We start from the raw sequence: 16110 nt of genomic DNA on the forward strand, positions 1-16110 counted from the left end.
ATAATTTATATGATTATTAAAGCCGTCCGTTACGTTCTATGACTTGTATCTGAAATTGAATTAGCCCGAATTCTGATCGAGCGGTCTTGATCCAAACAGAAATATTCTGTTACCTCATGGATTCACAAAGATTCCCGTCAAATTCAAGTTCCTCATTGTTGTACAATGTACATAGAGCCCGACAAATCCATCTTACATCATTCCCTAAAGTAGCTCAAAAGGTCGACTTTAGATCTGGACCGTCCGATCTGCTTTGGCACGAATACTAACGTGATTCCGTGCATTCCACCTCGGGCAGGATTGGCTCGGATTCTGATCGGACAGTCCGAATCTAAACTCTAATTTTGTTTTACTTTAGGGGATCAGAATTCGATGAGGATAATGTATATAATATATAATATGGATTATATCAATTCCCGTGGGATGCCAAAATAGGACTGAATTGTGGCTCCCACTTCCAAAATTATATTGTAAAATAAAAGAGTTTGTAAAACAAATCCACCTGCTCGATAATACTTCCGATAGTTAGCAGCATTTTAAAACTTCTGTAATCCAACCAAACCAATTGCATCAATTTCTCTCCTTTCTCTCTATTCTCAGTGCCTCAATTGATCAAAGGAGATCATGGAAGGAGAAAATGGAGACAAAATTGCGGAGGGATCTATTCAAGGCTACGAGTCTCTCCAACGCCTTCTTGAATCCAACCTAAAGCCGGAGCTTTTCAAGGTTTTCCCCCTTCTCGTCCATTTTTTGTATCATTAGCTTCAACTGAACCTCTTGAAATTGCTATTTTTCAAATTATAAATAGAAAGTTCGACTGAAGTAACCTCTGTTTTATTCGGTGGTGGATATTCTTGTGTTATTGGTACAAAACTACAGGCTAATTGTGCATGCTCTATCTGACATGTGAATATTTATTTCAGAGATTTAGTTATGCTGTAATTGGTAAAATAATTTGTCCTTTTAATTTATAGCTTGGAATTTTTGGTATCAAACAATTACCCTTGCTATGGTGCCAGCATGAACTGCCTGAGAAGAGCTGGTATGGCAGTTAAAAAAAAAACAAGGGGTTTCATGAAATTTTCCTTACCTGTATAAAAATATGCATCTCTAGGGTGCAATTCTGATCCTATATATTCCGTAAGCAGGAAGTAAGTCGGGTCCTATTAGGACTGAATTGTGGGTCCCCACTTGAGCGCATCACTGTGCCAGAGGATGTGACTACTCTCTCTTCAAAATATAATTTTGATCTCCAGGTATTACCCTTATTTCATGTCATCTGAGATAGGTGATATAAAAGATTTTAATTTACTTGAATCATGAACTTGTGATTTGTTAGATGTTGAAAACTTGGATTTTTCAGCCAAATATCTTTTTCGGATTGTGTAGTGACATGATAGTTCCCTTATTTCGGATTGTGTAGTGACATGATAGTTCCCATCCCTTTTTCGGATTGTGTAGGGGCCAAGTGGAGATTATTCTGAATAGCTATTCAAAACTAAAAGCCTAGTGAGTGAAAGAAAAAATTAATTACAAAAAGGAATGGGATACTTGGTTGTCAAAATAAAAATAAAATAAATTTGTATATATGCTAGGTTCCCTATAGCTTAGATAGGTTGCATAGTAAATTTGGTACAACACCTTTGGTCAATGATCACGATAAAACTAAACTGTAAATTTTTCAAATTGCTTAATGAATGATCTCAGTTTTCAAATTGCACCAAATTTGATGCACAACCTATCAAAATTATAGTGAACATATCTAATATTTTAATTTTTTAAAATTATGATAACTGTTTATTGGTTGTCACACCAAATAAGATAGTTGTCAATATAAGTTATCCCTACATTGATATGAATTCGCATCCTCTAAGATATCTCATATTTTGCGTGACTTCTTGGAATATCTCAAACGTTCAAAGACGTTCTGCACGAATCTTATAGCTCAAATAATATTGGCCGCTGCGCTATCCTCGAATAGGCACCAGACACGTCGGTCACGCAAAATATGAGATATCTCAGAAGATACACAGTCCCTTGATATATGATGAGGCCAATTTATTAATGGAGACGAAAATAAAAAAATTCTTCATGACCTTTTTCTTTTTATGCATAACTTTTGTTCAATTCATTTATACACAGGCATTCTCTTTCAAAGCTGACAAAGAGCAATTGAGGGAACCTAGGGTTGTGCGTGTGGGGCTGATTCAGAACTCCATTTCTTTACCCACAACTGCTCATTATTCAGATCAAAAGACAGCTATAATAGAAAAAATAAAACCCATGATAGATGCAGCCGGTGCATCTGGGGTAAATATCTTATGTCTACAGGTACATTTAATATTATATCATGCTATTTTTCACACAAGAAACAAAAACTGTAATTTCTGTTCTGTACCGCCCCTGTATGGCAGATTATAACCAGCATAAGCAGTGATACTTTTAAGCAAATATTGCAACCTTGATCAGCTTGCAAATGGTATTTGGTTGGTGTATACTGTTGCCAGACTTGACATGCACCTGTAAGCACCAGTACCAACCAGCATTTTTATGGCAATACTCAATTTTAATGTTTGCAGTAACAGCAAGATAAAATTGAAGCCTAGACACAATTAATCCCAAAGAAACATAAATAACGCAGAAAGAATTAAAAAGTTGCCAAATTAAAAATTAGAACTTTACAGCATCTGTTATTTTTTTTATAACAGGAGGCATGGATGATGCCTTTTGCATTTTGTACTAGGGAGAAAAAATGGTGTGAATTTGCTGAGCCTGTAGATGGAGAGTGCACCCAGTTTCTCCAGGGTCTTTCTCGTAAATACAACATGGTTATTGTTAGCCCCATTCTTGAGAGAGATTTGAAGCATGGGGAAACAATTTGGAATACTGCTGTTGTTATTGGAAATCATGGGAACATAATTGGTATTCACCGTAAGGTAGGACCTTAAATTATTTTGGTAATTCTCGTACCTTCTTCGGAATTTATTTAGTTTAGCATATTGTCCAAAGAGTATTTGGAAACATTTTAAGGTCATTTCTTTCAAAGTCTTCGAATTGCAATTGTTATGTGATTATTTGGAGACCTTTTGCTAATTAACCACTCAGCCTTCGAATTGCAATTATTATGTGATTTTTCTTGGAAAACAATTTTTTTGAGTTAAAAAAATCTTATATATTTGCAAAATTGTTCAAGAAAAACCAATTTAAAAGTGTCTTGTATGATATCAATACATAAGGTGCAGTTGACTCTCTCTGTACTGATTCTGTATAATAAATGTAGAATCACATACCGAGAGTTGGAGATTTTAATGAGAGCACGTACTACATGGAAGGAAACACCGGCCATCCCGTATTTGAAACAGCCTTTGGTAAAATAGCAATAAACATTTGCTATGGGAGGCACCACCCCTTGAATTGGATGGGATTCGGGCTTAACGGGGCTGAAATTGTTTTCAACCCTTCCGCTACTGTTGGTGAATTGAGTGAACCTATGTGGCCCATTGAGGTTAGTTGCTTTTCTATTTATTGTTTGTTCTTATTTTTTAACATAGCCCATTTAAATTAATATTATGTACAACCCTGCTACACTTGAAAGGATTGTTTATTCATCTGCAAAATGAGATTTTTATGCATAACCTTAATAAGACATGAGAATATTAGATATACCCTATATAACTTGGAATTTTTCTTTTTTAACCTGTCTTCCCATTATTCATTTTTCAGGCAAGAAATGCAGCCATAGCTAATAGTTACTATGTCGGATCCATCAATCGGGTTGGGACTGAAACCTTCCCTAACCCGTTTACATCAGGTGATGGCAAACCTGCACATGCGGACTTTGGCCATTTTTACGGATCAAGCCACTTTTCGGGCCCAGATTCATCATGCACCCCATCTCTGTCCCGGTACCGAGATGGGTTGCTTATATCAGATCTGGATCTCAATCTGTGTAGGCAGATAAAGGATAAATGGGCCTTTAGAATGACAGCCCGTTATGAAATGTATGCAGATTTGCTTAAGAGGTACTTGGAACCTGGTTACGAGCCACAAGTCATTGTGGACCCTTCACTTCAAAAGCCTGAGCACAGGTTATTTTTTTCTCTATTTTATAGTGCTACTAATCCTGTTTACGTATTGTCATCATCATAGTTATCATTTGAGTGAGGCTATTACTATGCATAGCGCAAATTTGGTCCGTACTACGGATCAATATTTTTGTTTCCAAAGTTCAAATAGTTGATGTGGACCGTTCAACGTGATCTCCATATGAAAATGTACTTGCATATCAAATTTTACATTTTTTAGATCTTTTTACTATTTTTTTAGATAGGTAGAAAATCACTTTATTTTAAGATCAAATGATTTTCTATCTATCTATAAAAATAGTAAACAAATTCTAAAAAATGTAAAATTTGATCTGCAAGTACATTTTTGTATGGAGATAATGTTGAACATTCGGATTGATTTGTTGAACTTTAAAAATAGAAATATTGATCCGTAGTACATACCATTATGCGCTGTTCATAGTATCATAGCCTCACTCTTATCATTTACTACCACCACGTGTGGTACAGTATTGTTGCTGTCACCATCATTGTGTTTGATGCTACTGTTGTCTTTCTTAGTAGAAGGGGCACTACCAAAAGAATTGCATGACTGAAGCACTACCATAACTTGAACAAGTCAAGAAAAATATATTTGATGATTTGATCGAAGAATTGCATGACCAATGGATCATGAAAGTTTACTTGACCAAAAGAAAAAATGGTGCTTTGAGTCAAATAAGGTCGACTGCAGAACTGTTGCTGTCAGTACCCAAACCTCTAAATATTTTGCTGTTACCATATGAGAATTACAGATGTTTCACATGATCTGTAGACATTCCACAATACCATTACTATCACTATCACGTGTGTGCATAAGCATAACTGCACTAAATGTGAATGTTATATAGACCAAAACAGTTACCATTCATCCTGTAGTGTCACGCTTATATTTTCTTCATTGTAAATACAAATTGTGCCAGCTGAAAAGAACTTGAAGATGATTTTCATTTCTTCATCAGTAAATAGACTGCAAAAGGCATTAAATTGCTGTCAAGAGTGGCACAGCCTGTAATGCTGTTCACATTGTCACAAGGAAATATATAATTTTTTTTAAATTTGCAGATAATAATGGACAGACCAAGTCAAAGTAAATTTGGGACCCAGATAGTAGATGATGGTGCTATGTGTTTCGATTACCGTACTTGGCCAAATAAGCCAATAAATTGTGCTTTGTTGTTGGAATTTAGTTCCATCTCAAAACTTCATTACCTATTTATTGGTGAATAATCTGTCTGTTGTAATTAGTGTGGTCTTATCTGCTGAAATAGTGGTGTGTTTCCCTTTCCTCATTTCATGCAGAAAACACCTTATTATGTTCTTGTCATAAATTCGTTTGTCTAGTTGTCTGCTGTGCTGTATATGATTAAAAAAAATGGAATAAATAAAATCATTTGAATTGGATACCATTCTGAGTAAATCACACAAGGATATCTGGCATGTGACACTGGATATGCTTTGATTGATGTCGTCTAAGATATCATGTTCAAATTTTTGTTCTTATTTTGTTTGAGTAAATGCCTGTAGGCCATATCATGGTTATGTTGGAAGGTGCACTCAGTCTGATTTCTTGACTCTTGTCGGCTGTCATTTTTTTTTTCTATTTTGAAAATGTAGCAAAATTCACCTGTTTCTTAATGAAACAACTGTAGATACAATGTTCTTACATCCAAATAAATTAATCCAGAAACCCTATCTACGCTTAGGTTTCTAGTTTCAGCTGATTCTACTTAACCTCACCGAAGCTACAGGCCTACAGTCATGGATTTCAAATCACAAAAGGAGCATTCTCAGCTGTTGATTAGCATCATCACATCTTTTATACCTAAAGTGAATGGCCCTCCCCAACAAGCAAAAAGAGTGGCACCAAACTATTTTATTATATCAATTAGATGAAAGGCTCCACACCCATCTTCATAAGAGTTGGGCTACGGTGCTTCGCAAAGTAAAACGAGTACTTCACACTCATATTTTGCGATTTTAAAGTTCAAAAACGTTAACTCGAACTATTCAAGTTGATCTCCATATTAAATTATGCTTGGAGACCAAATTTTTACTATTTTTTTAGAATTTTTTAAAATAGTTGTTTTTTATGGTCCAGATTTTTCTGAAAAACAGTAATTTTAAAAATTCTAGAAAAGCAGTAAAAATATTTCCAAAAAATGTAAAATTTGGTCTCCAAGCACAATTTTAATATGGAGATCAACTTGAACGGTTCAGAACTTCAAATCGACTGTTTGGACTTTAAAAATCGAAAAACCGAGTTGTTTGTTCCAGAAACTAGAAAAAAGCGTTTTTTAGCCTTTCTCTATATATGCACGCGTTAAGAAGAAATTCTGAGTAATTTGTCAAATACTAGTTGCGACGGACGACGGTCACACTCATTTAAAAGACAGTATTTAATTTTCATTAGTGATAGGTGATATTAAAGTGGATCTGAGTTTATTACTTATAATAACAAAGCGAAGAAAATAGCACAGCAGCACCAGTGGTCTAGTGGTAGAATAGTACCCTGCCACGGTACAGACCCGGGTTCGATTCCCGGCTGGTGCACTTCTTTTTTTTCCTCTATTTTGTTATCAGAATATGATTTTCCGATTTTTTTTCGAGACGCTTTGCTTTGGGATTTATAAGATCACTGGTTTTTCCTCTATTTTGTTGTCAGAATATGATTCCCGGCTGGTGCACTTCTAATTCAGTAATTTGCATTAAAATTATCCTTCTTATCAGAAAAATAATAAACTAGTTGTGAGAATAAAATCACATCTATTAAAAACATTGAGAGTTGAGATGGCAAAACTCGCGCTACAAATTCTCAAAAAAATTAAGATCTTTTATAAGAATCAATTTGTCATTGGTGTAGTCTCGATTTTCTCATGTTTTCTCTTCTTCGTCGTCTTATCTGTCTTCTCAGCAGTATAAATCGTGATTTTAACACCAATGAACAACTTTTTCTTCTTTTTCCTTGTGGCATTTTTATTTAGAGGGGTTTTTTAACTTTTTCCATCGATTTTATTAAGTCCTGGGGTTTTTAGTTGTTTCAATCTTTGTTCTCTATTGTGCTAATTCACTCAACAAAATTTGATGTAAATTAAATTCTATTTTATTAAAATTCATTGAATTCTTTGTCATGCTTTATTGTTATTGCATTCAAAGGTCAATGCCGCGTTAGTTAAATATTGAAGGAAATTATGATAAATTGTTACTTTTTACACATTATGACACCAGCCACCGCCTAATTTTAAAAATAATAATGGATAAAATCTTATACTTCTAGCAAATTATCTTATTAGCTCTTACTTATTAAAATCAAGAATTCAATCTAAGGAGACATCATTTAAATAAGAGAAAAGGTCTTGGTCCACTGACCTTTGTCCACAGAATGTCCACCACGTTATCCAGTTCAATTAACTTCCTTATCCAGTCCAATTAACTCCCGACGTTCTAACTGTCTAACTTCCGACCTTCTAACTGATTTCGTCTCCGCTATTTAAACTTGCCATCGCGCGTCCGTACCTTCCTTTTTTGAATTTCATTTCCCAATTTTCCATTTCCGATCAGATCTGTCGTTATTTTCTCTGCGATTTTATTCCTCTTTCATCTCGATATTCCATTTCCGATCAGATTCCAGCGTGATTTTCCTTCCTATTTCGTCTCGAGGGAAGATTCAAGCCTGATTTTCGTTGCTCTTTCGTCGCGAGGTCGTTTCCTTTCTCTTTCATCTCGAGGGAAATATCAAGAGTTCCTATTGCGTGGCGATTACCTATTTCGTCGCGAGTTCGTCGTAATTTCATCAAAATTGGAAATCGTGACGTCGTCGCCAGTTCGTAGTCATCATTTGATCGGTAAATGCTTTCATTCAAACGAAATCTTATTTTTTTGTATTTTTCTTCTCTGATTCAATTTTGCTTTGCAATGATGATTTTATTTTTTTGAGATTACTGACTCAATCTCGTTGTTTAAACATGATCGCGACGTAATCATCAGGAGTCGATCTCTATTGGATATAAGACGGCGAAATTGAAATCCAGTAAGTTTTTCTTTTGAATTTTGTAAGATGTCGGATATAAGTTACAGCATGTAGTTAGTAATGTTACAGTATTGGTGTCAGTCAAATGACATCTTTTTTGGATGTATGGAAATGATAATTTTTTTTTCTAAGATGTGTTATATAAGTTACAGCATGTAGTTAGTAATGTTACAGTATTGGTTTCAGTTAAATGACATGTTGTCTGGATGTATGGAAATGATATTTTATTTGTTATAATATGTGTTATATAAGTTAGATCATGTAGTTAGTAATTTTATAGGATTGACATAAGTCATATGACATTTTGTCTAGCTGGATGGAAATGATAATTTATTTTTTGTCAAATGTGTTATATAAGTTACAGCATGTAGTTAGTAATTTTACAGTATTGGCAGGATTGACACAAGTCAAATTACATCTTGTCTGGCTGGATGGAAATGATAATTTATTTTTTGTAAGATGTGTTATATAAGTTATAACATGTAGTTAGTAATGTTACAGTATTGGTTTCAGTCAAATGACATGTTTTCTGGATGTATGGAAATGATATTTTATTTGTTATAATATGTGTTATATAAGTTAGAGCATGTAGTTAGGAATTTTATAGGATTGACAGAAGTCAAATTACATCTTGTCTGGCTGGATGGAAAGGGTAATTTATTTTTTGTAAGATGTGTTATATAAGTTATAGCATGTAGTTAGTAATTTTATAGGATTGGCAGGATTGACACAAGTTAAATGACATCTTGTCTGGCTGGATGAAAATAATAATTTATTTTTTGTAAGATGTGTTACATAAGTTACATCATGTAGGTAGTAATTTTACAGGATTGGCTTGTTATAATATGTATTATATAAGTTAGAGCATGTAGTTAGTAATTTTATAGGATTGAAAGAAGTCAAATTACATCTCGTCTGGCTGGATGGAAAGGGTAATTTATTTTTTGTAAGATGTGTTATATAAGTTATAGCATGTAGTTAGTAATTTTATAGGATTGGCAGGATTGACACAAGTTAAATGACATCTTGTCTGGCTGGATGGAAATGATAATTTATTTTTTGTAAGATGTGTTACATAAGTTACATCATGTAGGTAGTAATTTTACAGGATTGGTGCAAGTCAGATGTCATTTTCCTGCATGTTTTGGAAATATGTGGTATATAAGTTACATAATATACTTAGTATTTTTTTTTTTTGTAATATGTGGTATATAAGTTACTTCATGTACTGGGTAAATTTACAGGATTGTCACAAGTAAAATGACATTTTTCATGAATGTTTGGAAATGATAAACTCTTTTTTGTTAGATGTGTTACATAAGTTACAGCATGTAGTGAGTAATTTTACAAGATTGGTGCAAGTCAAATATATTTTGATGTACATAATGATATATTTTCTGTTTGTCTTACAATTTAATTCAATTTTTACAGTTTTGTTGCAATGGAATTTAATATGAATGAAGATGTGGCAATTTATAATTCTACAGTGAATAATGTTGCAGAAAGTAGGGGTTTAGTTATTGATTTGAATGTCGAACCCGATTTTATGGGAGATATAGGAATTGAAGAATCAGCAGAAGCAGAGATTGTGGCACTGGATTTGAATGCACCATTAGATGGATTTTTTGATTTAGTAGATAATGAATCAGGTGCATCTGATGTATCTGATAATTGCATAGTTGCTGCTCCTAGACTTGGTGACGATTTTTTTTCTGTTGAAGAAGCACACAACTTCTTTAAACTGTACGGTTTCCAAACTGGTTTTGGTGTGTGCAAGAAAACAAGTTATAAAAATGGTGATGCCGTGGTGGGCTGTAGATTTCAGTGTGTTAAATTCAGAAGAAAGCAAGAAAAGGTTAAAGATGGTGAACGTTTTCCAGAGAGGCGGAGACCTTCTGGAAATTCAGATTGCAAGGTTTTTATGACAGTGAAATATTCTGAACTCACTGGATCATGGCGAGTGATTAGCTTGCACTTGGAGCATAGCCATGAACTCACTCCAGGTTCTTCTTTTTTAATACCAGCCTATCGGTACATTCCAAAGAGGTTCAAAGATATGTTGGAATTCAATACAGATCAAGGGTTGCCTACAGCTGATAACATTGATTTAGTTTTAAAAATGGCTGGTGGTTATTATAAGGGTACATTTACACGGAAAGATGCTCGAAACCATATCGACAAGTACAAGAGAGGAAAATTGAGGGCTCTTGGTGGTGATGATACCAAGCTTCTAGCTGATTATTTCGAGAGGAAGCAACTGTGTGATTTAAACTTCTGGTATACGTATAAGCACACGAATGATGCACATTTGTGGAATATCTTCTGGGCAGATGGTCGTGGGCGTGCAGCGTACAAGTATTACCATGATGTTGTTGTTATGGATGCGACATACCTTACGAATAGGTAATTTTTTCTTTATCAGATTTGGACATTTTCTTTTATTTACATATTTCATTAAGTTACAGCATGTAGTTAGTAATTTTATAGGATTGACTCAAGTCAAATGACATCTTGTTTGCATGGATGGAAATGGTAATTTTACAGGATTGGCGCAAGTCAAATGTCATTTTCCTGCATGTTTTGGAAATGATAATTTATTTTTTGTAATATGTGGTATACAAGTTACATCATGTACTGAGTAATTTTATAGGATTGGGACAAGTAAAATGACATTTTTCATGAATGTTTGGAAATGATAAACTGGACAAATGTCTGTGGATTTGTAGAGGGTTGAGTAGTTATTTTGCAGGATATATTGTTCTGTGTTATAGTGTATTTTGTAGAATGTATTATATATTTTGCAGGATATATTGTTCTCTGTTATAGGATTTATATGTACTGAGTAATTTTACAGGATTGGGACAAGTAAAATGATATTTTTCATGAATGTTTGGAAATGATAAACTGGACAAATGTCTGTGGATTTGTAGAGGGTTGAGTAGTTATTTTGCAGGATATATTGTTCTGTGTTATAGTGTATTTTGTAGAATGTATTATATATTTTGCAGGATATATTGTTCTCTGTTATAGGATTTATATAATATTTTGCAGGATGTATTAGATATTTTGCAGGATGTATGTGATATATTTGTTTGTTTATGTCAGGTATGACATGGCACTTGTTTTGTTTGTCGGTGTAAACCATCACTGGCAGACAACCATTTTTGCTTGTGCTCTGCTTGGAAGAGAAACTGAGGAAGACTACATATGGTGCATGGAGAAGTTTGTTGCTTGCATGAATGGTGTCAAGCCGGGTGGTATCTTGACAGATCAGTGCCCGAGTATTGAGAAAGGTATTAGGTATGTGTTGGGTAGTGATACTGTACATAGGTATTGTGCTTGGCACATTCTTCATAAATTACCAGAGAAGTTTGGTGGTCAGGAAGATAAAACCGCTTTAACTTATTTGGTGAAGGCAACTGTCTATGAATCGAGAACTGAATCACAGTTTGAACAAAGTTGGCAGACCTTGATGGTTGAGATTGGATATGAAGATGCTCCATGGTTTAAGAGCATTTTCAGGCAGAGGCGTAAATGGGTGCCGGTTTATCTGAACGACAGATTTTGGGCTGGGATGAATACAACTCAAAGGGTTGAAAGTATGAATTCTTTTTTCGACAACTATCTCAGATCGAAATCAACCCTTGCTGAGTTTGTAGTGAACTTTGAATCTGGACTGAGTAGAATTTGGCAAAGGGAGCACTATTTGGACCATAAGGACAAGAGCACAACACCAGTTCTGATTTCTGATTTGGAGCTGGAGAAACAGTTTTGTCGTGTATACACCAATGAAATTTTTTATAAGTTTCAAGATGAAATCAGAAATTCTTTGAATCTGACCTGTGTGTTTAGGTTCCATCTAGATGACAACACGAAGGTTTACGAGGTCCAAGATATAGGTGGGAATATTTTTGATGTTCAGTACAAGGCTGATTTGAAAGAAGTTTTTTGTATTTGTAAAAAGTTTGAGGCATTTGGGATTTTGTGTTCTCACTCAATAATGGTTTTCAAACATGAGAAGCAACTGTGTGTGAATAATAAATACATACTTGACCGATGGAGGAAGGACCGGTTGCGTTTCGATTTAATCCCTGCTTGTTGTCCTGATGGTAGCAGTGTTGAAGTCAATAGGTAATGTATTTTATTTCTAATGGATGTAGTTATTAATTTTGCAGTATTGGCCTTTATGTTTTTTATCTTTGTATGTGAAATTTTTTTTTGATATATTTTTTTTGTAGGAGGTATGATCTGACAAGGAAGATGAATCCTATAATTGAAGATTTCCTTAACTTTGGTTGTGTTAGTGATGAGAAGGAAAATGAAGTTCTTAATGGCTTAGAAGATCTTCTAAATAGACTAAAAGGTTATTAATTGCAAAACATTTTTTTTTTTTTTTTGTATTTTTTTTTGGGAATATGTTACTTAGTGAAATTTTCATTTGTTTCAGGAGATGTCGTTTCTGGATCTGTAGTTGAAGATGTTTTAGATGGTACAAATACAAATGAAAATGGTGGATCTGGAGGAAGGGCTTCTAGAGGTAGGGGAAGTGGTGCATTGAGAGGACAAGTGCGTGATGGTTCTACAATCCCTAGAAAACGAGGCAGAGGTAGTGGGAAAGGTATTTCAATATAACATTTTAATTTATTGAATTTTTTTTTTTAAAGGATTGTCATTTAAAATTTACAGGTTTCATAGCATTATAATTACCAGGTCAGACATTGATTGGCCAAATAAAATTTTCAAAGTATTTTCTTGCAACTTTTGCATTGTATGTAGGTGAAATATATAGTATTGAGAGAGTTTCATATTATTTAACAGGCCATGAAGAAACAGTTCAAACAGATTGTGATGTAAATTTGATTTTAAGTGTAACAGCTAGAGTAATAGGTTATTATGTATTTATTTTATGGTTTGTATTGAAATTTTTACTTTTTATAAACATCTAATTTACAGGATTGAAATATTTGCATTTGTTTAACAGGCCAACCATTGTCTGGTGGAAGAAATGGTGATGTAGATCAGTCTTCAAATGCAACAGCTAGAGTGATAGGTAATAGTTATGTATTTTAAAGTTTGTATTGAAATTTTTACTGTTTTTGAAGAAGTAATTTACAGGATTGAAATATTTGCGTCTGCTTCGCAGGTCAACCATTGACTGGTCAAATAAATTCTGATGTAAATCTCACTGCAAATGGGACAAATTTAGTAGAAGGTAATATTTTAATCATGTTGTATGCTTGTTGTTTTTGTTTCACATTATTAAATGTAAGTCTTGATAGTATTTGATGATGTAATTTACAGGAATCATAAATCTTTATTTAATGAAATTTGAACCATTATAATAATATTTTTTTCTTAAACAACAGAGGCAATGACTGTTCAAAGAAATGATGATGTAAATATGTCTTCAATTAGCACAAATAGAGGAGGTAATACTTTATTCCTTTTTTTTTAATCTTTGTGACAAAGTATTTATTGTTTAATTGTGCTGTATTTGTTGGAGTAGTTTACATGATTGTAAACCATTTGGCATAATTTGCTTGTTATATTAGGTTATCCAGATCCTCGAGATTGGGTTGGGCTTATTGGATATCTTGAATCTATTGCCAAATGTAATAGGCAGTCAATGTCTAGTTCCTTTGTCAGAGGTAATATGGAATTAATCACCTTGTATTTGTTTAATTTATTACATTTATTTTACTTTTTTAGTATTTTTTTGTAGATAACTTACTATAATTGTTAATGATATTGATAGCATTTTAATTGTAGGTGAGGAAGTCCCAATGCAATCGTCATCAAGTGATCATCAAGAATTGAATATCACGACCAATGAAGTGTTAAATTCTGCACCATCAATCAATATCTTGCCTCCACAGAAATCAAAAAGAAAGGGACGACCACCGAAACATTCTTATAAGCACCCAATGGATGTTAATGTGAAGAATAATCGCACACAATAGATTTTGAATTATTTTTTGTCAATATATAGTGTAAAAACAGTTTACTTTTTAATTGTTTGGTTGTTTGTAAATATTTTGTTATTTTTTAATTTTAGTTATTGAGATTTTTTAATTTTAGTTATTGAGATTTTAATTGTTTGATGGAAATTATTTGAAATGAGAATATAAGTACTTTGGATTTATTTTTTAATATCTTTTATTTATTGTTTTATATGATATATTATACATACAATTATTATTTGTTTATTATTTGATTAGTTGAATATATAATTTTAGAATTTTTTTTACATTGCAAACTAGTAATCGTTATTTTTTTGGATATTTGAAATTAATTTATGTTTTTGAATGTTGAAAGCAAATCAATTCCTATTAACATTAAAATTTAATTAATAATAATTGTTAAAATATAAATCAATTTATATTTTATTTTTAAATTCAAATTAAGTCATATAATAAGTTTTTTTAATTATTAAGAAGTTTATAATTTATACATTATTAAAGTATAAATTTACATGTTCATCCCCAATTTTGATAGTATTGAAGTGTAAATTTACAGTTTCGTCCCCCAATTTAAATGCATTTATGTACAGTTGTGAAAAGTTGTATTTGAAATGGAGAAGATATTACATTTTTGTGGGTCCCAAAGTACAAAATTGAAATCTAACCGTTCTAAGACTATACTTTGCGCCACTTCATTCCCACCCTTTCATATTTTATGATTATATGTTATGATTATATAACTCGAGACGTCATTTCAAATTCATATGACTTGACTCCGATAACACTCCGGTCCGATCGATTCACTTTATCAATTACACTCAACCTCACTCTCTCACTACTTCTCTTTACCGACTAGTCCCATCAGTCTTTCTATCTTCTCTCTCTCTATCGCGGCGATAGAATCTAGGTTTTCAAAACCGTGGCATTTTCTTCTCTGTTTCTCGACGCAATCGCTTTTTTCGGCGATCGACTAGTATCAAGGACATTGTTTGACTGTTTTTCGTCGATCGACTAATCTCTAGGGCATTGTTTGATCTGGCAACGGTTTCATCGCTTAATCGGTGGATTAACTGAGTGTGATTTCGAATTCTTTTGAATAAAAATGAAGAAAAATAGTCAAGGTTACTCTTATTATCCTTATTTTCAACACATTTTTGTTATTTTGAACAATTTCTTACTGAAATGTTTCGATTTTGTGATTTTGCAGTTTAGATTTGCTATTTTGTTCTTTTTATTTGTCATATTTACGGTATATACTGGTATGTTACCAATTTGTCACTCAAAAATCAGAGTTTGTGATTTCTAAGTTATTTTATAGTTTTGATTTGTTATTTATACAGATTTGATAAAGTAATTTGTTCAAATGATTGTTGTTGTTGTTCAAACACTGATTTTATAGTTTTAATTTGTCAGATTTACTGAATCCACTATTTTTTTGTAATTGTTAATTTAACAGTATGTATATACTGGTATGTTACCAATTTGTCACTCAAAAATCAGTGTTTCTGATTTGTAAGTTATTTTATAGTTTTGATTTGTTATTTATACAGATTTGATAAAGTAATTTGTTCAAATGAGTGTTGTTGTTGTTTACAAGTTTCGATTTGATTTTTATAGTTTTAATTTGTCAGATTTACTGAATCCACTATTTTTTTGTAATTGTTAATTTAACAGTATGTATTTTAATGTTCACCAGATTTGCATAAATTGTATTAAAATTCATACATTTGTTTTTTTAACACTAATTTTTTGTTTCTCAGGTGATTTGAAGAAAAATGAGAAAGGGAATGATAAAACTGAAAAAAATGCTAGTCAAGATGTCAAAGTTGTAGAAGGTTATTATTATTCATTTTTTTTTGAAGTTTTATAATAAAAATTTTACTATACTCAGTTAGATATTTTACAGTATTGTATGAAATTACTTTTCAGAAGAAGTTCAAAGGAGGAGGAAAGGAAAGGGTAAGGTTCAAGAGGGTGATGGTGATTCTAAGAAAGAAAAAGGAAAGGGTAAATTTTT

At 32.8% G+C, this 16110-nt stretch overlaps 2 protein-coding genes and 1 non-coding gene across 3 annotated transcripts; all 3 read left to right on the forward strand.

Moving 5' to 3' along the window:
• Positions 1–499: 499 nt before the first annotated feature.
• BETA-UP (beta-ureidopropionase) lies at positions 500–5512 on the forward strand. Its single transcript, XM_078326575.1, has 7 exons — positions 500–726; positions 1149–1256; positions 2143–2331; positions 2709–2936; positions 3281–3505; positions 3724–4088; positions 5169–5512. Exons 1-7 carry the CDS (start codon positions 625–627, stop codon positions 5170–5172), a joined length of 1221 nt encoding a protein of 406 aa, XP_078182701.1. The 5' UTR covers positions 500–624; the 3' UTR covers positions 5173–5512.
• A 1073-nt stretch (positions 5513–6585) lies between these two features.
• Positions 6586–6656, forward strand: TRNAG-GCC (transfer RNA glycine (anticodon GCC)). The gene has a single exon. It is a non-coding gene; the product is annotated as a tRNA-Gly (tRNA).
• Positions 6657–8084: 1428 nt separating this feature from the next.
• On the forward strand, positions 8085–14093 carry LOC144543922 (protein FAR1-RELATED SEQUENCE 6-like). The gene is made up of 9 exons (XM_078292373.1): positions 8085–8133; positions 9565–10536; positions 11239–12264; positions 12372–12496; positions 12581–12751; positions 13115–13183; positions 13277–13345; positions 13686–13781; positions 13903–14093. Exons 2-9 carry the CDS (start codon positions 9575–9577, stop codon positions 14091–14093), a joined length of 2709 nt encoding a protein of 902 aa, XP_078148499.1. The 5' UTR covers positions 8085–8133; positions 9565–9574.
• The last annotated feature ends 2017 nt before the right edge of the window (positions 14094–16110 follow it).

The sequence above is a fragment of the Carex rostrata genome, chromosome 25 (assembly GCF_964058835.1).
Source record: "Carex rostrata chromosome 25, lpCarRost1.2, whole genome shotgun sequence".
NCBI classification, from domain to species: domain Eukaryota; kingdom Viridiplantae; phylum Streptophyta; class Magnoliopsida; order Poales; family Cyperaceae; genus Carex; species Carex rostrata.

Excerpts from the sequence above, each read along its gene's own strand:
- LOC144543922 (XM_078292373.1), top strand. The coding sequence starts at position 9,575 with ATGGAATTTAATATGAATGAAGATGTGGCAATTTATAATTCTACAGTG. Across the intron at positions 10,537-11,238 it reads GCGACATACCTTACGAATAG|GTATGACATGGCACTTGTTT; the intron begins GTAATTTTTTCT and ends TGTTTATGTCAG. Across the intron at positions 12,497-12,580 it reads TCTTCTAAATAGACTAAAAG|GAGATGTCGTTTCTGGATCT; the intron begins GTTATTAATTGC and ends CATTTGTTTCAG.
- BETA-UP (XM_078326575.1), top strand. The coding sequence starts at position 625 with ATGGAAGGAGAAAATGGAGACAAAATTGCGGAGGGATCTATTCAAGGC. Across the intron at positions 1,257-2,142 it reads AATATAATTTTGATCTCCAG|GCATTCTCTTTCAAAGCTGA; the intron begins GTATTACCCTTA and ends ATTTATACACAG. Across the intron at positions 2,937-3,280 it reads TAATTGGTATTCACCGTAAG|AATCACATACCGAGAGTTGG; the intron begins GTAGGACCTTAA and ends TAATAAATGTAG.